Here is a 22,460-nt window from a genome sequence, read left to right as displayed (position 1 = left end):
CCCCCAAAACACTTACCTTTACCGGTGGGGAGGCCACAACGGAGCCTCACCTCCACCGTGAGGATTGGGCCGGGCGCTGCCGGGGTCGAGGTCCGTGGCAGTCCTTATCCGGAGCCATCTTCTGACCCTCCTCCCACCCCTCCCCCCACCAAAATGGATCCCACCATCGAGGGCTCCTTAAAATCCAGTCCATTAACTCTGGTTCTCTCTGCGCAGATGCTCCTAGACATGCTGAGTATTCCCAGAATGTTGTTTTTATTTTAGATTTCCAGCATCCATAGTAATTTGCTTTTGATTCACTGAACCATGCCTTGCATTCATTTTAATTGATTTTTTTATTTGAAGTTTTTTTGTGATACAGAAGCTTTAACAAGTAAAATACATTCATTTAATGTATCTGTAATCACCATTAAGATTATTCCCTTGTATTTACTGACTAAATAATTCAACATTTTGCTTTCAGGTTATCATGCAGCATTACTTAGTCTGGTGTTCAGGGAGAAGAGTATCTACCAAAGAACAGAATGCTATTTGTTTTGTTGTGCTGAATGAAAAAGAGGAAAGGATGATCCGCAGTGAACATCTCCTCCTGCATTAACATACAAAATTGACTCACAACCGCAGTAGCAGCTGCTGCTTCAGTTCCTTCCTCATTCACCTCCACAAAAGATTTGTGCACAACTTTTGACACATATAAGTCACGAGCTCCAGACATTCCAGATAGATCTGCCCTCGAACCATCAAAAAGGTCTCGCATGCCTAAACTGGACAGGGGCGAGTTGAGCTCATAGTTATCTTCCAGTTTAAATTTGGGCAGACGAACATGAACATCCACCTTTTGCATCCGGTTTGGAAGTGTCCATTCTTGCAACTTTTCGAATGTAAGTACCTGCTCCAGCTGATAGACCAAAAGAAAAAATATCAGTAACAAACCAAAACAAGAAAAGCTCAGTTACAAAGACCAAGGCCAGAGTGATCTCTTGGGCTAGTTATGACTGCATGGGAGAGGAATTTCTCAGGTTTCTCCCTACAAATTGGCCTGGGTTTTTAATGTTTTTCTGCCTCTCCCAGGAGATCACATGGATTCTTGGGTGGGGTAAATTACGGGAAACAGGCTGGATGGACCAGAGGAACTTTTCCTGTTCGTCTTTGTTCATGTAGTCATATAACATTAAACCATAATTGCTGTTGGGAGATGATCAGCTCTGGAGCACAGGTCTTCAGTACTATTGCCGAATGTTGTCAGGACCCGTAGCCTTTGCAGTATCCAGTGCCTTCAGTCGTTTCTCACATGGAGTGAATCGAATTGGCTGAAGTCTGGCATCTGTGATGCTGGGAACTTCAGGAGGAGGCCGAGATGGATCATCAACTCGGCGCTTCTGGCTGAAGATTGTTGCAAATGCTTCAGCCTTATCTTTCGCACTGATGTGCTGGGCTCCCCCATCATTGAGGATGGGGATATTTGTGAAGCCACCTCCTCCAGTTGGTTGTTTAATTGTCCACCATCATTCAGGGCTGGATATAGCAGGACTGCACAGCTTAGATCTGATCCGTTGGTTGTGGGATCACTTAGCTCTGTCTATTGCATGCTGCTTATGCAGTTTGGCACACAAATAGTCCTGTGTTGTAGCTTCACCAGGTTGACACCTCATTTTGAGGTATGCCTGGTGCTGCTCCTGGCATGCCCTCCTGCACTCTTCATTGAACCAGGGTTGGTCTCCTGACTTGATGGTAATGGTAGAATGGGGGATATGCTGGGCCACGAGGTTACAGATTGTGGTTGAATATAATTCTGCTGCTGCTGATGGCCCACAGCACCTCATGGATGCCCAGTTTTGCATTGCTAGATCTGTTCGAAATCTATCCCATTTAGCACGGTGGTAGTGCCACACAACACGATGGAGGGTATCCTCAGTGTGAAGGCGGGACGTCACATGAATTCCAGAACTTAGGACCAAGGCAGCTGAAGACACAGCCACCAATGGCAGAGCAATTAAAATCAGTCATGCTGAAGAAGTCAGAATTAGAGGAGCACAGATATCTTGGAGGGTTGTGGGCTGGAGGAGATTACAGAGATAGGGAGGGACAAGGCCATGGAAGAACGTGAAAAGAAAGATGGGAACTTTAAAATCTAGGCTCTGCTGGACTGGGAGCCAATGTAGGTCAGCAAACACAGGGGTGATGGGTCAATGGGACTTGGTGTGAGTTAAGTCACAGGCAGCTGAGTTTTGGATGACCTCAAGTTTACGGAGGGTAGAATATGGGAGGCCAGCCAGGAATGCATTGGAATAGTCAAGTCTGGACGTAACAAAGACGTGGAAGCAAGTTTCGGCTTGCTCAGGCAAGGGTGGAATCAGACGATGTTCCGGAGGCGGAAATAGACAGTCTTGATGGTGCACATTTGTGGTCGGAAGCTCATCTCGGGGTCAAATATGACACTAAGGTTACGAACAGTCTGATTCAACCTCAGACAGTTGCCAAAGAGAGAGATGCAATCAGTAGCAAGGGAACGGAAATTGTGGAAGGGACTGAAGACAATTTCCTAAACACCCTTACAGCAACAAGATGTGAAACAGATCTCTATAACCAGTGGTTCCTGGAGTTAAATCATTCAGCTACTCTATAAATACTCTGCATTTCCAAGAATATCAGAACTGTTAGAAATTCAAGAGTAGACAAGCTTCATACACCTGAATGTCAAATCTCTGACTCCATGTGAAGTATGTCAACACTAAATCATGGAAAGACACTGTACCTGTTTGAGACCTGTGGAATTATCCATGATGTCATCTGGCAACAAGATGATCATGCTTAAGTCATTGTCAATGTACGGAAGCTCAAGAACTTTGATTTTAAATTCAGGGACGTGACAGATCAGGAACTTCTTCTTTAGGTACATCATTTTCACTGGTTTGCTTTCGCTCTATGAACAGTAACATGCAATGCATATCATTATTTCTGTAACTTAAATTATTTGAAAAAAATGCATTGAGGGAGACAATTATGGGAATTATTCAAAAGAAGCAAAACTAGTCATGTGATAGAAATATTGGTAGAAACACAGGTAAGGCAGTAACCTGCAAAATAAACACATTGTTATATGTTATTATCTATGTCATTATATTATAATGCACTCATTCTGAAGAGACCACCATAATTGTCCATTGTCTGACAAGAGTACTCACTGCTATATAAATAAAGCAGTTAACATTAGCAGTGAAGGTAGAACATATTTTGATTATCTTTCTAAGTCTTTCCCCATAAGGAAACAAAATAGCTTGATTCAGTGCTGGTACTTTGTTAGAATACCTTATTCAGTTTGAACGGCATTTCCTCTGTGTATTGTTCATCAAATTTCTCAGCCCAGCTTCCTTTGAAGTAGATGGCATTCACCAACACGAGTCTGGTATCTCTGTCAACTGACCCTTGGCCCAGCAAGTCTTGGATCTTATCTGAATGGAAATATATTCAGTATATTTGCATAGTACACAAGAGTAACAAAAATATGAGGAATAGTTTCCTTTCAGTATTTTATTTTTGTAAGTTTAAAATTTCAGGAGAGGGAGAAAAAAAAATCAAATTCATAGTTCCCAAACCTCTTTGGCTGCATCTTTTAAAAAATGTTACCTTAGAATAGTTACCAAAATAGGAGCGTTTTCCCACAAAAGATCAATTAAACAAAATGTTCTGAATGCCCTCCTTCTGTGCCATATATGTCGATGATTCTATGAATTTCCCAAGCAGGTTAATATCCAAGCTAAATTAGCACATAAAGTTACACAGAATATACAGCACAGAAACAGACTATTCACTCCAACTAGTCAATGCTGGTGTTTATACTCACACTAGTCTCCTCCCATTCCATCCACTTCATCTCGGCCTTTCAGCATATCTCTCTATTCCTTTTTCTCTCATGTACTCTAATTTTTAATGCCAATCATTCTGATGCCATAAAGATGCATTCAAAAAAAATTGTCAGTCTCAGTGGGGAGAAATCAGAAAAGCAAAAACACCATAAAACATCAGAAAAATTACTTTGCGATTAAGAGGTACGATTGCAGCCCATGCACAATTGGCGTAAATTCAAAGATTTTGTGTCAGCTGTGTTTTTGCAAGGGGGAGTGGGACTGTGTTATTTAGCAACAGAGGTTTGGGGCAATGGGCTTAAAAGATCAATGAAATTCGGTGTGGATAAAATTGGACGGAAGTCACAACCAAATCACTTCATTTCTTTCCATTGAAAATCAGCACTGTGCCATTGTTAGACTGTTGTCTCCAGACAAGTTTTCGGGTAATTCCAATTGATGTGCGCACAAACAGATTACACTAACTTTTTGGAACAAAGAGCATCATCGTGCACAGGAAGACAGACATTCAGGCAGCAGAGGATGTAGCATGTTTTTGTACATGACAGAAGCGCTCCAGAATTCAGATAAAACCAGTGCACTCAGCTATGTACAGCCAGTATAACGGTAACTAGGCTGGTAGAGTGGAGGTCTCTTGTTCAACTTAATTCACTTTGTCATCCGATTAGCTATAATAAAGGTACACATGTACACTGAAACACAACTAATCTGGCTAACATCTGAGACAATTAATTTACTGTTGGAACCCACGCTGTTTCTAAATCCAGTTTTATTCTATTTAATTATTTTATAATAGCTTTTACAAATTCACACTGCTGTAGCTGGTTGGGGGGGGGGGTGGGGAATGGAAATTTATAAAATTTACCCTGTCTTTGTTAGAACTTTCTATAATATACTGATCATACTGCTGGTACAAAGATTTATACTTTACATCTTTTCAGAATCGATTCATGCTTCACCATCAATTTGCAAATGACTGAAGGTGGGGGACAACTTACCCTCAGTCTGCGCCTCCACCCATTTATTGATCTCCTGTCTCGTTTCATCCGCAGCAGTTAGAAAATCAACTGCAGACATCTCTGCACCATAGAATTTCGTGGAGGATTTACAGAATTCCTACATAATGCATATAGGAAAAATTAGTTCCACTGTCCTGTTTGGAAGCTTTGGAAGACCTGATTGATCATTTTTAAATTAGTGGATCACCAGAATTGTTACAGAATTTGTAAATTGTCCATAGCAGCAATATCAAAATACTTTGAAGAAATTATTGTGAAGTTCCGCCAGGGCCATTCAGTTCCAGGCCTCATTACAGCCTTGGTTCAAACATGGGCAAAAGAGCTGAATTTCAGAGGTGAGGCGAGAGTGACTGCCCTTGACATCAAGGCAGCATTTGACTGAGTGTGGCACCAAGGAACCCTAGCAAAACTGAAGTCAATGGAAATCTCCACTGTTTGGAGTCATACCTAGCACAAAGGAAGATGGTTGTGGTTGTTGGTGGCCAATGATCCCAGTCCCAGGACATTGCTGCAGGAGTTCCTCAGGGTAGTGTCCTAGGCCCAACCATCTTCAGCTGCTTCATCAATGACTTTCCCTCCATCATAAGGTCAGAAGTAGGGATGTTTGCTAATGATTGTACGATGTTCAGTACCATTCACAACTCATCAGATACTGAAGCAGTCCATGCCTGCATGCAGCAAGACTTGGATAACATTCAGGCTTGGGCTGATAAGTGGCAAGTAACATCTGTGTCACACAAGTGCCAGACAATGACCATCTCCCCTTGACATTCAATGGCATCAGCACCACTGAAACCTCCACCATCAACATCCTGAGGCTTACCATTGACCAGAAACAGAACTGGACACGCCATATAATAATGTGGCTACAAGAGCAGGTCAGAGGCTGGGAATTCTGTGGCAAGTAACTCACCTGCTGACTCCCCAAAGCCTGTCCACCATCTACAAGGAATACTCTCCACTTGCCTGGATGGGTGCAGCTCCAACAACATTCAAGAAGCTCGACACCATCCAGGACAAAGCAGCCCGCTTGATCGGGCAGCCGATCCAACACCTTAAACATTCACTCCTTCCGCCACCGGCACACAGTGGCAGCAGTGTGTTCCATCTACAAGATGCACTGCAGCAACTCGCCAAGGCTCCTTCAACAACACCACCCAAACCCGTGATCTCTTCCACCTAGAAGAACAAGGGCAGCAGACACATGGGAACACCACTACCTGCAAGTTCCCCTCCAAGCCACACACCATCCTGACTTGGAACTATATCAACATTCCTTCACTGTCACTGGGTCAAAATCCTGGAACACTTTCCCTAGCAGCACTGTTGATGTACCTATACAACATGGATTGCAGCGGTTCAAGGCGATGGCTCACCACCACCTTCTCGAGGGCAATTAAGAATGGGCAACCAATGTTGGGCTTGCCAACAATGTTCAGTTCCCAAGAATGATTTTTTTTTTTTTAAATCGAAGTACAACACTATTGGCATCAGTCTTCCTGTTGGTTCCTGAGCACTGGAAGAATCTGGCAGCAGGTGATCCACTCATAACTTACTTCTAGGAAGTTACAGGTCTTCTCTCCATATAGCCGATTGGCCACTTTCAACAGATATGAAACATCAGCTCTGTTAATGTCCAACTGCATTTTCTGGAATCCAGAGTGGACCTCTCCAATTTGATCAAAGTGCAGAGCCTGTCATCAGAATAAATAGACAAAAGAAACATCAAGCAATGAAGTGAAAAAAGAGCTACAAGTTAGAATCATTACGTTCAATTATTTTCTGTCATTTAGTTTCCTGCTGAATTTCTTTGCCCCCTTCCTGCAGGCTGAAATTCCATTCTACACTTGCTGATCACCCTCCAGTATCTCACCAAAGAAGCCATTCTTCAGGTCTATGCCTAGAAAGTATCAACAGTGGAGTAGTGGTAATGTCACTGAGCTAGTACTCCAAAGGCCCACGCTAATGCCCTGAAGGCTTGGGTTCAAATCCCACCACAGCAGCTGGTGGAATTTAAATTTAGTTACTTGATTTACAAAAAGCTGGAATTGAAAGCTAGTCTCAGTAATAGTGACCATGAAACTATCATCGATTGTTGTAAAAACCCAGATCCCATCTGATTCACTAATGTCTTTCAGGGAAGGAAATTTGCCGTCCTTACCTAGTCTGGCCTTCATGTTACTCCAGACCCACAGCAATGTGCTTGACTCTTAAATGCCCTCTGAAATGGCCCAGCAAGCCACTCAGTTCAAAGGCAATTAGAGATGGGCAGCAAATGCTGACCTGCCAGTAACACCTACATCCCCATGAAAGAATAAAAAGAAATTCAACCACAGGGGCATGTCAGTTAATAATGATTCTACTTACAGCCATCAACTGCACATGCACAGCAGAGGTGACTGAATAGTGATTAGGAGCAGGAACCCTGGTGGATTTCCCCTCCCTACCATTCCTAATCCCACTAAAATCAGCTAACTCAGTGCAGACCAAGCATTGGACTCAGGATCTTATGGTTTGTGAGACTCACTTCCTGCTTTAACCATCTGAACTTGGCAAAAGCAAGGACTTGTCAAAAAAATGCACACTCAAGACACTTAAAAAAAATTAGCCATGTCTTTTGTGCTGGGTAATTTCATCCATACCTTTGCCATTTGAGATGCAGTATTCTTTTTTGCTCCAAGGTAAACCATGGCCAATGCTGTGGAGATACTGAATGGAGAAAAGAAGATGTTGCCAGCTGGATTTTTTTCAATAAGATTTCTGAACAGATCGAGAGTGAAATGGCAATTTGCTTTGCTCAGGTCTTCCATTGTTTTAAACTGCAAGAAAAATAAAAAAAAACACAGATGTTTAAAGCGTTTACAGCACAATAAAGTTCTCAAGAATGTTAATGAATTACCAGGGTTTGCAACTGAAGATCAGAATTGGCTTACGAAGAATCGCAAGCTGAGTGTTGATTTGCAATGAAACATTTACAACCCCCTCTGTAAAACTGGACTCAGATTTTATTCATTACATGTCTAAATTTCAGATATTATTGTTTCTCATTAACCAATGTGCTGAAGCAACCTCGGCTGATTAATGAATATCAGTGCGACAAAGACTTCTATCTCAAGGCAAAGCTTGCAAAACCAGTACCCAGTCAGCCAAATAAAATTCCTTGACATTCAAGAAAGCAAATAATATGTCACTATAATATATGGAAAAAATTATGAAATAAAGAGAAAAGGTAAGGTAAGGTCCCAGTACAGATTCCTGGAGACAGTTATATGAGAAATATTGCATTATACACTGTTAAAAAATTAATATTAAACCATTAAGCATCAGGTCACCTACATATTAAGCCAGATACAGACCTCCCTCAACTTTGTATAGCAACTACTTTAAAGCAGAAAATATCTTCCAATGCAAATATACCCTGATAGATTTCTCTACAACATGTATCAATACTAATCTGCATTGTGCCAGGTAAAATGTACACCTGACAGCCTTTTTCTAGACTTCGCTCTCCCTCTCTGCAGCACACACATGGAACATCCTAACTGCATCCATCTAGTCCAGATAACAATGCACAAAGCTCACCCAACTGAAGTCAGGAAGATCAGTGCAGTCATTGGAACAGGAGTGACTATTCATCCCCTCAGCTTCTTTCACCATTCAATTAGATCATGCCTGATCTTGTGACCTTAGCTCATTGAGTTTAACTTCTTTGGGTAGCTTATGACTCTCAGGTCATCAAACAGAATACTGAACTTGCACAATCATATGGGCCTCATTCTTATCACATTCTGTTCCATTGCCTAAAATGATCATCTTTTAGTCAGTGATCAGCCACCTTCCATTATTCATTCATCCAGAAACAGCCTACAGTCCTCCCATTGCCCTATTGAAATGTTTCTTAAATGCACCCTAGGTTTTCACCTTGACTACTCCATCTGGAAATTTATACTAATCGTTGATCACTCTTTACATTAAAAGAATATACTTCTATCAATCCTAAAGTTACCTTTCACTAGTTTGCACCTCTGTCTCCTGATCCAGGTCCCACAATTTAAAGTAGTATTCCGCATTTACCTTTTCCATAACATTTACTGTTTTATATGCCTCTATAAGATCATCAGACAGTTCTTTTCTTATTTCTCAGACCACAGCAACCAGTGATCAGTGTCATCCACCTTCTCACTGCTGCTTCCAGCACTAGAAGGTTTTACTGTGTCTTTGGTGACCAGAATTAGACACAGTACTTAAAGTGTAGTCGAAACAGAGCACTTACGGTTTGATCATGGTTTCCTCTGATTTATATTCAAGCATTTTGGCTATGTCATTGAACATTCTATTGGGTTTGTTGATTGTAGTGCTGCCTTTGTCTGTACATGCTGAACATTGAGACTACCAAGACACTTAGATCTCTTTCTATCTGATTCTTAGCTGTTTCAGTACCATTCATGAAGCACCTGTGTTCCTTATATTTACACAGACTTTACAGCACAGAAACAGGCTATTCAGCCCAACAGGTCTATGCTCCACACAAGCTTCCTCACATTTTACTTTCTCTCACCCTATCGCTATAACTTGCTGTTCCTTTCTTCCTTACTTACTTATCTAGCTTCCCTGTTAATGCATCAGTGCTATTCACCCCAACCACTCCATGTGGTAGTAAATTCCGCATTCTCACCACTCTCTGCATAAGAAAGTTCCACCTGAATTCCTGATTCACAACTACCTTGTATTCATGATCCCTAGTTTTGGACTCCCTTACAAGTGGAAACATATTCTCTACGTCTACCATATCGAACCCCTTCATAATTTGAAACACCTCCCTCAGGTCACCTTTAACTCTCCTCTTCTCTAGAGAACAAAGCCCAAGACTGTTCAGTCTTTCCTGACATTTGTATACCCTCAGTTCTGTTATCATTCTTGTAATGAATGGGCAATAAATGCTGACCGAGCCAGCAACGCCCACATCCCATGAATGAAAATAAAATCTTTTGTTTTGTATTGTCTCCAGTGCTTATCCTTTATAAGTATGGAGATCAGAACTGTGAACAATACTCCAAGTGCAGCTTACCAAAGTTCTATAAACATGCCTTCTCAGTTTTTGGATTATATTCCACCTGTTGTTTTCTACTCTTCAATTTGCTTATTATCCAATTCCAGGATTTACCTTAAATCCCCATAGTTTTGAATTTGTCTTTAAAACTTACATGAGGAATTTTGTCAAATGCCTTTTGGAGTCAAGGTACACTATACCATAACACTTTCCATAGTGCACTTGAGAAGTTTCTTCCTCCAAGAAGGCCAGCAGGTTGGTGAGACATGATCATCCCCTTTTTAATCCGGTGGCTACTTTTCACTAGGTTTTTGAAAGACAGATGCTCAAGTTTACTTCTGCTGTGTGAATGGAGGTTTTAATTTTTCTGTCAGTTTTATACCTTTTTCTGAACATGGTCTCCAACTGACCTGTTTCCAATCCACTGGGTGCCTCCTCAATCTCCAGCAACTCCCTCATAATGGAGGCCAGTACCTCATAAATATCCTTCCTACACTCTGTCAGCACTCTGGGGAAAATAACATAGGTTCCCAGTGATTTAGTAAGTTTGTATATGACTTCATCTCATTTGTATAAGTCATGAGATTCACTTTGCTTCATTCTGTTTGGAGTGGGCATGTTTCTCAAATCCTCCCATTGAATACTTGCAGGAAGTAATCACACAATATTGTCAATCTTCAGTTTTGCTTCTGCTTATATCTGTTATGGTTTATACTTCTCTGACTGCCCTATTACTATTACAAAGTTTTGACTATTATGTTTAGCCTCTGCTGCCATACTTTTGAAACAGGATTGACTTTGGTTACTGCCCAGGTGCCCCTAACATATAGATCTACAATCCCTTTTCCGTCCATTGTCTTTTCTAAACACAATAAACATTGATCCCATTCCAGTAAAAATATTTTTAGTCGTTTGGTACTACTTTGCAGACAGAAAGAACATGTACACACATTGCACCTGTTTCAGCTAAACAACTGACAGCTATTTGCTGGTTCATTCCTCAGGACAATGCCTTGACCAGAGTCAAGCTGCCTGGTTTAAATTTCAAAAAAAAGCTTGGCAGTTAACTATCAGTCACCATAAACTGGTGCATTCTCCATGGCAACACCTCTACCAATCAGAGTGCACCTGCCAACTAATCAGCACTCTCACAGTATAGATTTGTTGCTTTCCCTTACATTGGCATTCTTGCGGATTGTGCACTGATGAGTGCAAGATGAAAAGCTTTGACAAAATGTCTCTGTTTTCAAAAATATTGCTATTAAAGTATAAATAATATACATATTTCTGGTATATCCCACTTCTCTACTGCACAACCCTTCTGTCATCTCATTCCTAATGCTTCTAGCAATCATGTATACATAGCTTCATAAAAACCGACATCCTTTCAAGTTCCTCCGGAATCTATTTATTCCTGCTCGCCAGTTCATGCCTCTCTGCCTTTCTGAATGGGTGCCTACCTGAACAGTTTCCCATCCACAATCTGTCCTCATGGTGGATCCTGATCCTTTCCTGTCTCTCAACATTAAATGACTGCCTCAACCTTCCTGAACGTAAACTTACTCCTCCTTCGTGTCCAGCAAACATTTGCTCTTTCCCTGAACCTATAAGGAAAACGGGCTCGTCTCTTTTTTTTAACTGAATTATAAAAATATGGTCACTCCTCGGGCAAGTTCGGGTTTGCAAATTTACCCGGTCGATTTCAGCTCCGAAATGAACAGCTCGATGACAAATCCTGAAGCGGAATCCTGTAGATCTCCCTGTCCCCGGTGGTATTTGTTGACTGTTCAGTACGAGATAGAAAGGACAGATTCCACATGGGTGAAGTGGCTGATGTTTCTCTGTTGCGCTAAAAGCTGGGAAACTGAGCAACAAGTTAGCGAAGGTTTGCAGCGCTGACAGGGAAATGTAGGGGCACTACCGCCGCCTTTCAGCATCCAACACTTCCTTTCACTCTGTTCACTTCACTCTGTGCGCTGCCTGTGGGCCGGATTTTAACCCGGAGTCTCCGCCTTTCCACCCTCACATTGATTGGACGCCTCCTTCACAGCGGAGGCTTGTCCTCTTCTGAGGGACACAAGGGGGCTTCTTGCTTTGCTTTTTAAAGTTGCTGTGCAATTAAACCCTACAGAGCTTGTGAGAAGTGTACATGGCAATTTGGAAAACTTAGCAAAAGCTGGCACAACATAAAAAGTATAAAGTGCACACCACCGAATATAGGTCTATGTCTGAGGCTGAACCAGACTTCGCAATCTTGGTATCATTTTTGACCCCAAGATCAGCTTCCGAATACATATTTGTGCCATCACTAAGACTGCCTATTTCCACCTCAATAACATGGCAGGACTTCACCCCACCTCAGCTAATCATCTGCTGAATCCCTCAATCATGCATTTGTTAAATCTGGGCTTGACTCCAATGCACTCCTGGCTGGCCACCCACATTCTATCCTCTGTAAACTTCAGGTCATCCAAAACTCTGCTGCCTGTGTCCTTACACCAACTCCCATTGAGCCATCACCCCTGTGCTCACTGACCTACATTGGCTCCTCGTTAAGCAACATCTGTATTTTAAAATTCTTATCCTTGGTTTCAAATCCCTCCTCTGGCCTCTTGAGTTTGCCTGCGTTTAAACCCTCCACCATTAGTGGTCATGCCTTCAGCTGCCAAGTCCCTAAACTCTGGAATTCCTTCCATAAATCTCTCTGCCTCTCTACCTCTCTTTCTTCCTTTAGGATGGTCCTTAAAGCTTACCTCTTTGATCAAGGCTTTTCTTATTCTTTCATGGGATGTGGGTGTCGCTGGCAAGGCCAACATTTTTTGCCCATCCCTAATTGTCATGAGAAGGTGGTGGTGAGCCGCCTTCTTGAACTGCTGCAGTCCATCTGGTGTGGGTACACCCATAGTGCTGTTAGGGAGGGAGTTCCAGGATTTTGATCCAGCAACAGTGAAGGAACAGCGATATTTTTCCAAGTGAGGATGGTGTTTGACTTGGAGAGAAACTTGCAGGCGGTGGTGTTTCTGTGCATCTGCTGTCCTTGACCTTCTAGGTGGAAGAGGTCGCGGGTTTGGAAGGTGCTGTTGAAGGAGGCGTGGTGAGTTGCTGTAGTGCATCTTATAGACTGTACACACTGTTGTCACTGTGTGTTGGTGGTGGCTGGAGTAAATACTTAAGGTAGTGGATGGGGTGCCGATCAAGCGGGCTGCTTTGTTTGGATGGTGTCGGGCTTCCTGAGTGTTGTTGGAGCCATCCTGATCCAGCCAAATGGAGAGTATTCAATCACACTCCTGTCTTGTGCCCTGTAGGTGGACAGACTTTGGCAAGTCAGGAGCTGGGTTACTCACCATAGAATTCCCAGCCTCTGACACCTGCTCTTGTAGTCACAGTATTTATGTGACTGGTTCAGTTCAGTTTCTGGTCAATGGTAACCCCCAGGATGTTGATAGTGGGGGTTCAGTGATTGTAATGCCATTGAATGTCAAGGGGAGATGGTTAGATTCTCTCTTATTGGAAATCGTCATTGCTGGCACTTGTATGGCACAAATGTTACTTGCTACTTATCAGCCCAAACCTGAATGTTGTCTGGGTCTTGCTGCATATGGACATGGGCTGCTCAAGTCTCTGAGGTGTTGCAAATGGTACTGAGCAATGTACAATCATCAGCGAACATCCCCACTTCTGACCTTATGATGGAGGGAAGATCATTGATGAAGCAGCTAAAGATGTTTGGGCCTAGGACACTACCCTGAGGAACCCCTGCAGCAATATCCTGGGGTTGAGATGATTGGCCTCCAACAACAATCTTCCTTTGTGCTAGATTTGACTCCAACTAGTGGGTGGATTTCAGTTTTGCTAGGGCTCCTTGATGCCATACTCAGTCAAATGCTGCTTTGATGTCCAGGACAATCATTCTCACCTCACAACTTGAGTTCAGCTGTTTTGTCCATGTTTGAACCAAGGCTGCACAAGTTCAAGCTGAGTGGCCCTGGCAGAACCCAAACTGAGCGTCAGTGAGCAGGTCATTGCTGAGCAAGTGCCACTTGATAGCACTGTTGACGACACCTTCCATCACTTTACTAATAATTGAGAGTAGACTGATGGGGTGGTAATTGGCCGGATTTGATTTGTCCTGCTTTTTGTGCACAGGACATACCTGGACAATTTTCCTCATTGCCAGGTAGATGCCAGTGTTGTAGCTGTACTGGAACAGCTTAGCTAGGGACACAGCTAGTTCTGCAGCACAAATCTTCAGTACTACATCTAGGATGTTGTCAGGGCCCATAGCCTTTGCAGTATCCAGTGCCTTCAGCCGTTTGTTGATATCACGTGGAGTGAATTGAATTGGCTGAAGACTGACATCTGTGATGCTGGGGACATCAGGAAGAGGCCATGATGGATCATCAACTCGGCACTTCTGGCTGAAGATGGTTGCAAATGATTTGCACTGATGTGCTGGGCTCCCCCATCATTGAGGATGGGGATGTTTGTGGACCCTCCTCCTCCTGCTAGTTGTTTAATTGTCCACCACCATTCACGACTGGATGTGGCAGGACTGCTGTGCTTTGATCTGATCCGTTGGTTGTGGGATTGCTTCGCTCTATCGCATGCTGCTTACACAGTTTGGCATGCATGTAGTCCTGTGTTGTAGTTTCACCGGGTAGACACATCATTTTGAGGTATGCTTGGTGCTCCTCCTGGCATGCCCTCCTGCACTCTTCATTGAACCAGGATTGATCCCCTGGCTTCATTGTAATGCAAGAGTGAGGGATATGCCAAGCCATGAGGTTACATATTGTGGTTGAGTACAATTCTGTTGCTGCTTTTACATGGATGCCCAGTTTTGAGCTGCCAAATCTGTTCTGAATCTATCCCATTTAGCTCAGTGGTAGTGCCAAACAACATGATGGAAGGTATCCTCAGTGTGAAGAGAGGCTTTGTTTTCACAAGGACTGTGTATGGTCACTCCTACCAATACTGTCAAGGACAGAAGCATTTGCAACAGGTAGATTGGTGATGGCAAGTTCTAGTAGGTTTTTCCCTCTTGTTGGTTCCCTCGCCACCTGCTGCAGGCCCAGTCTGGCAAATATGTAATTCAGGACTTGGCCTGCTAGGTCAACAGTGGTGCTACCGAGCCACTCTTGGTGATGGACATTGAAGTCCCCGACCCAGAGTACATTCAGTGCCCTTGCCACCCTCAGTGCTTCTTCCAAGTGGTGTTCAACATGGAGGTATACTAATTCATCATCTGAGAGAGGGCAGTAGGTGGTAATCAATCGGAGGTTTCCTTTCCCATGTTTGTCCTGATGCCAAGAGACTTTATGGGGTCCGGAGTCAATGCTGAGGACTCCCAGCTCAACTCCCCCTTGACTGTAGACCACTGCCCCACCACCTCTAGTGGGTCTGTCCTGCTGGTGGGACAAGACATACCCAGGAATGTTGATGGTGGTGTTTGGGACATTTAATTTAAGGTATGTTTCTGTAAGTATGACTATGTCAGGCATTTCCTGACTAGTCTGGAGGACAGCACTCCCAATTTTGGGGCAAGCCCCCCGATGTTAGTAAGGAGGGCTCTGCAGCGGCGACAGGGCTGGATTTGCCGTTGTCATTCCGGAGCGTAGGCCCATGCCACGTGTTCTGTATGATTTTATTCCTTTTCAACTTTTGTGTAGCAGTTTTGTACAACTGAAGGGCTTGCTAGACAATTTCAGAGGGCAGTTAAGAGTCAACCACATTGTCTGGGTCTGGACTCACATATAGGCCAGACCAGGTAAGGACGGCAGATTTCCTTCCTTAAAGGACATTACTGAACCAGATAGATTTTTACGACAATCCATGGCAGTTTAATGGTCACCATTACTGACTAGCTTTCAATTCCAGACTTTTCATTCATTAACTAAATTTATTAATTAATTGAATATAAATTCCACCAGCTGCCATGGTGGGATTTTAACCCTTGTCCCCAGAGTGTTAGCCTGGGTCTCTGGATTACTGGACACCTGCCCTAATATCACCTTATGTGGCATTGTGTCAAATTTGCTTTATGTGCTCCTGTGAGGTGCCTTGCAAAGTTTTATTATGTTAAATGTGGTATAGAAATATAAATTGTTGCTGCTATGACTGCTCCAAGAACTGTAAATCCCCCACTCACAGTCTAGCAGATATGTCCTTTAGGACTCGGCCAGCTCGGTTAGTAGTGTTGCTACCGAGCCACTCTTGGTGATGGACGTTGAAGTCGCCCACCCAGAGTACATTTTGTGCCCTCGCCACCCTCTGTGCTTCCTCCAAGTGCTGTTCAACATGGAGGAGTACTGAGTCATCAGCTGAGGGAGGGCGGTAGGTGGTAATTAGCAGGAGGTTTCCTTGTCCATGTTTGATCGGATGCCATGAGACATCATGGAGTCCAGAGTCAATGTTGAGGACTCCCAGGGCAACTCCCTCCCTACTGTATACCACTGTCCCGCCACCTCTGGTGGGTCTGTCCTGCCAGTGGGACAGGACATGCCCGGGGATGGTGATGACAGTGTCTGGGACATTGTCTGTAATGTATGATTCCGTGAGTACGACTATGTCAGGCTGTTGCTTGACTAGTCTGTGGGACAGCTCTCCCAACTTTGGCACAAGCCCCCAGATGTTAGTAAGGAGGACTTTGCAGGGTCGACCGGGCTGGGTTTGCCATTGTCGTTTCCGGTGACTCGGTCGATGCCAGGCGGTCTGTCCGGTTTCATTCCTTTTTATTGACTTTGTAGCGGTTAGATACAACTGAGTGGCTTGCTAGGCCATTTCAGAGGGCATGTAAGAGTTAACCACATTGCTGTGGGTCTGGAGTCACATGTAGGCCAGACCAGGTAAGGACTGCTGATTTCCTTCCCCAAAGGACATTAGTGAATCAGATGGGTTTTTACAACAATCGACAATGGTTTCATGGCCATCATTAGACTAGCTTTTAATTCCAGATTTATTAATTAAATTCAAATTCCACCTTCTGCTGTGGTGGGATTTGAACCCATGTCCCCAGAGAAATACCCTGGGTCTCTGGGTTACTAGTCCAGTGTCAATACCACGATGCCACCGCCTCCCCTAAATATTGGCCTTTTTCTCAAGAGGGCTGGATTCCAAAGAGGTTGAAGTTATCTTACAGCTGTACAAAGCTCTGGTTAGACCCCAACAGGAGTACTGCATTCGTTCTGGGCACCGCAACTCAGGAAGGATATATTGGCCTTGGAGGGAGTACAGCATACATTCACTGAATGATACAGGGGCTAAATGGTTAAATTATGAGGGCAGGTAGCATGAACTAGACTTGTAGACACTTGAATATTGAAATTTTAGAGTGATCTAATTGAAGTGTTTAAGATGATTAAAGGATTTGATTGGGTAGGTAGAGAGAAAGTATTTCTTCTGCTGGGCGAGTCCACAAGGGGGCAAAGGCTTAAAATTAGAGCTAGGTTGTCAGGGATGATGTCAGAAAGCACTAATTCACACAAAGCATAGTGAAAAACTGGAATTCTCTCCCCCAAAAAGTTGTTGAAATTAGGTCGATTGAAAACAACACAACTGAGATTGATAGGTTTTTGTTAGGAAAGGGTATTAAGGGTTACGTAACCAAGGTGGGTAGATGGAGATAAGATTCAGCTCTAACTGCATGGTGGAACAGACTCGAGGGGCTGAATGGTCTACTTCTGTTCCCATGTTCATATATAATATTCTGATGAAATTAACCTGTCTTTATGTTTGAAATGCTGATTAACTCACTAACCTAGAGTTTCCAATCTGTAGCACCAATCCCATGGCTTAAAATGGTAAAATTGGTATTTATTGCCAGTATTTTCTATTTATATTCCAAAAAAATACCAAAAAATACATTCCTTTGAAATTTAAAACTCAAAAGCAGGAGTTTTGGTACATCACAGATGCCAGACTTCAGCCAATTCGATTCACTCCGCGTGATATCAAGAAACGACTGAAGGCACTGGATACTGCAAAGGCTATGCGCCCTGACAATATTCCGGCAATAGTACTGAAGACATGTGCTCCGTAACTTGCTGCGCCCCTAGCCAAGCTGTTCCAGTACAGCTACAACACTGGCATCTACCCTGCAATGTGGAAAATTGCCCAGGAATGTCCTGTACACAAAAAGCACCAAGTCCAACCTGGCCAATTACTGCCCCATCAGCCTACTCTCAATCATCAGTAAAGTGATGGAAGGTGACATCGACAGTGCCATCAAGCAGCACTTGCTTAGCAATAACCTGCTCAGTGACGCTCAGTTTGGGTTCCACCAGGGCCACTCAGCTCCTGACCTCATTACAGGCCTTGGTTCAAACATGGACAAAAGAGCTGAACTCAAGAGGTGAGGTGAGAGTGACTGCTCTTGACATCAAGGCAGCATTTGACCGTGTATGGCAGCAAGGAGCCCTAGCAAAACTGAGGTCAATGGGAATCAGGGGGAAAACCTTCCACTGGTTGGAGTCATACCTAGTACAAAGGAAAATGGTTGTGGTTGTTGGAGGTCAATCATCTGAGCTCCAGGACATCACTGCAGGATTTCCTCAGGGTAATGTCCTAGGCCCAACCATCTTCAGCTGCTTCATCAATGACCTTCCTTCAATCAGAAGGTCAGAAGTGGGGATGTTTGCTGATGATTGCACAATGTTGAGCACCATTCGTGACTCCTCAGGTACTGAAGCAGTCCATGTAGAAATGCAGCAAGACCTGGACAATATCCGGGCTTGGGCTGATAAGTGGCAAGTAACATTCGCGCCACACAAGTGCCAGGCAATGACCATCTCCAACAAGAGAGAATCTAACCATCTCCCCTTGAAATTCAATGGCATTGCCATCACTGAATCCCCCCACTATCAACATCCTAGGGGCTACCATTGACCAGAAACTGAACTAGAGTAGCCATATAAATACCGCGGCTACAAGAGCAGGTCAGAGGCTAGGATTCCTGCGACGAGTAACTCACCTCCTGACTCCCCAAAGCCTGTCCACCATCTACAAGGCACAAGTCAGGAGTGTGATGGAATACTCTCCACTTGCCTGGATGGGTGCAGCTCCAACAACACTCAAGAAGCTCGACACCATCCAGGACAAAGCAGCCCGCTTGATTGGCACCCCATCTACAAACATTCATTCCCTCCACCACCGACGCACAATGACAGCAGTGTGTACCATCTACAAGATGCACTGCAGCAATGCACCAAGGCTCCTTAGACAGCACCTTCTAAACCCGTGACCTCTACCAACTAGAAGGATAAGGGCAGCAAATGCATGGGAACACCACCACCTGCAAGTTCCCCTCCAAGTCACACACCATCCTGACTCGGAACTATATCGCCGTTCCTTCACTGTCGCTGGGTCAAAATCCTGGAACTCCCTTCCTAACAGCACTGTGGGTGTACCAACCCCACATGGACTGCAACGGTTCAAGAAGGCAGCTCACCACCACCTTCTCAAGGGCAATTAGGGATGGGCAATAAATGCTGGCCTGGCTAGCGACGCCCACATCCCATGAATGAATTTAAAAAAATTGCTAATAAAACTTGATACAAAATAATTATATATTTTAAATTAGAAAGCAATAAATCTATCCTGAAAAATTCCAAGACAATAATCACTGAACCACCCCCACTTTACTTGCTTAAAACCTGTTACATTTCCAGCCTCTGCCAGTTCTGAAGAAGGATCACTGACCTGAAACGTTAACTCTGCTTCTCTCTCCACAGATGCTGCCAGACCTGCTGAGTATTTCCAGCATTTCTTGTTTTTATTTCAGTTTTCCAGCATCTGCTGTATTTTGCTTTTATGAACCATATTTTCTATTCATTTTAAACTGTAGTTTGTATTTGAAAGAAGTTTATTGTGAATCAGAAGCTTTAACAAGTGAAATACATTCATTTAATGTATCTGTAATCACCATTAAGATTATTCCCTTGCATTTACTGACTAAATAATTCAACATTTTGCTTTCAGGTTATCATGCCGTGTTACTTAGTCTGGTGTTCAGGGAGAGGAGTATCTACCAAAGAACAGAATGCTATTTGTTTTGTTGTGTCTAATGAAAAACAGGAAGGGATGATCTGCAGTGAACATCTCCTCCTGCATTAACTTACAACCTTCCATCACAACCGCAGTAGCAGCTGCTGCTTCAGTTCCTTCCTCATTCACCTCCACAAAGGATTTGTGCACAACTTTTGACACTTATAAGTCACAAGCTCCAGACATTCCAGATAGATCGGCCCTTGAACCATCAAAAAGGTCTCACATGCCCAAACTGGACAGGGGCGAGTTGAGCTCATAGTTATCTTCCAGTTTAAATTTGGGCAGACGAACATGAACATCCACCTTTTGCATCCGGTTTGGAAGTGTCCATTCTTGCAGCTTGTCGAACGTAAGTATCTGCTCCAGCTGATAGACCAAAAGAAAAAATATCAGTAAGAAACCAAAACAAGAAAAGCTCAGTTACAAAGACCAAGGCCAGAGTGATCTCTTGGACTACTTATGACTGCTTGGTGTTACAAGTGCTTTGTTTGGAAAAGGAAACTTGGAGTTCTGTGTTTTGAAAGACACATTTCTCTGAGAACATTGAATGCTGAACTGGGTGGGGCACAGGCTGCACGGCAACTTGTTTCCAGGCAACCAGGAAGATTTATGATTTGGTTGTTGAAAGGTGAGTTTTGTTTTGGGATTGAAAGAAACCAGTGAACTGAAAGAGAAGGCTTTGAAATCTTTGTTTTGCCTTGCCTGGAAAGAGAAGAAAACCCAGAAAAAGTATTACCATTCTCTGCAAATGAAACCTTGCCTCCCTTAGAAAGCAGTTCTACATTTAAGATGTGGTTTTGGCCTGCCTGAATAGAGAGAAAAGACCCAGAGAAAGAGGAGTTTTTTTTTATTTAGAAATACAGCACTGAAACAGGCCCTTCGGCCCACCAGGTCTGTGCTGACCAACAACCACCCATTTATACTAACCCTACACTAACCCCATATTCTCTACCACATCCCCACCATTCTCCTACCTACACTAGCGGCAATTTACAATGGCCAATTTACCTATCAACCTGCAAGTCTTTTGGAGGTGGGAGGAAACCGGAGCACCCGGCGGAAACCCACGCAGACACAGGAAGAACTTGCAAACTCCGCACAGGCAGTTCCCAGAATCGAACCCGGGTCGTTGGAGCTGTGAGGCTGCGGTGCTAACCACTGCGCCACTGTGCCGCCCAAAGTTGCTGCTCTCTGTGGAGAAAGACCCCTTTGCTGAGAGGAAGCCCTGCATTGCAAAGGTAGCAAATTCCTATTGCCTCCAGTCTCTGGAAAATCTCTGCCTCAGGAGTGATTCTTGTTGACCTTTGTATTTTGAGAGATCTTGAAATCTCAAGAAAGCTTCTATTGTTAGACTGCTACTTTAAAATTTAAGTAGACCTGTTGCTACACCTTTTTCTGAAAGATCTGTATGACACCTGCTGCAGATGAATTGCCTTAAATGCCTACCCATCATAGACTGTTCATCAAACGTGCCTGGAGAGACTTCGAGTGGCATCTGACTATTCGACTCTGGGACACCTTACTGATCCAGAAATATCCTACCAGACTGTGACAACCAATTATTTTATTTCCTAAGAAACAGCTGCAACTCAAACACCCTGTTTCCCCGGTTAACCGATTTTTGAATGGAGATGTGTATGCATGAGGGTTAAGAAGAATAAGGAGTTATAAAATCTTTTCATATATATTGATTTATCCCATTATTGTTTAAGATTTTAGTTTATTAATAAATAGTTAATTTTGTTGCTGTTTAAAGAAACCTGGTTTGGTGTGCTTTATTCTGGGGGATAAATAAAGTGTTTAATTTGGCTAATTCCCAGTTGGTGGGAAACTTTAATAATATACCTGTGGAGTAGTGAGACTGAATTAACAGCGCATTACCCCTGCCTTGGTCGTAACAATGGGAAGAGGAGAGGAATTTCTTAGGTTTTTCTCCCCAATGTTTTTAATGTTTTTCTGCCTCTGCCAGGAAATCACAAGGATTTTGGGTGGGGTAAAGAGTGTATATAGTGTGATACACAGGGTATCACAATGTGGGAGAGAGGCTGGATGAAGCTGAGGATCTTTTCCTACTCATCATTGTTTTTGCATTTGTATAATATTAAACCATAATTGGTGCTGGGAAATGCAAGTAACCACAACATGTTACATTTCTTTACCTTGTCTCAGAAATGCTGAAAGGTCGTGTCTCAGAATGGGGAGCCAGCCATCTTGTGCTCAGTGCTTCATACATTTCCCTTGCCACTTTTTCCAACCTCCTTGACTGACTGTGTTGACTCTGTGCTGGGGAATAGTTCCACCAGTGCTGGTTTTCCACAGGCTACATAACCATTACTCACATGTAAGCTTGAACAGCAAGTGTAGGCAAACTGACTGGAAAGCATCTCAGGCAAGTCCAATTCTGTCTTTGAAGGATATCCAGACATGTATGTGATTTTAGGAGGGTGTGCTGGATAACAATCACAGGTAGAACTCCTGTCT

General features: G+C 43.4%; 1 protein-coding gene across 1 annotated transcript; it reads right to left on the bottom strand.

Moving 5' to 3' along the window:
• Positions 1–368: 368 nt before the first annotated feature.
• Positions 369–11,852, bottom strand: LOC137379269 (leukocyte elastase inhibitor-like). Its single transcript, XM_068049993.1, has 7 exons — positions 11,628–11,852; positions 7,528–7,704; positions 6,442–6,579; positions 4,865–4,982; positions 3,310–3,452; positions 2,756–2,923; positions 369–898 (listed from the first exon to the last, which is right to left on the bottom strand). The coding sequence occupies exons 2-7, from the start codon at positions 7,693–7,695 to the stop codon at positions 494–496; spliced, it is 1,140 nt and encodes a 379-aa protein (XP_067906094.1). The 5' UTR covers positions 7,696–7,704; positions 11,628–11,852; the 3' UTR covers positions 369–493.
• Positions 11,853–22,460: the final 10,608 nt, after the last annotated feature.

The sequence above is a fragment of the Heterodontus francisci genome, chromosome 2 (genome assembly GCF_036365525.1).
Source record: "Heterodontus francisci isolate sHetFra1 chromosome 2, sHetFra1.hap1, whole genome shotgun sequence".
Taxonomy (NCBI): Eukaryota; Metazoa; Chordata; class Chondrichthyes; order Heterodontiformes; family Heterodontidae; genus Heterodontus; species Heterodontus francisci.
Note: the sequence above shows the minus strand (reverse complement) of the source record. Positions and strands in the feature narration are given on the sequence as shown.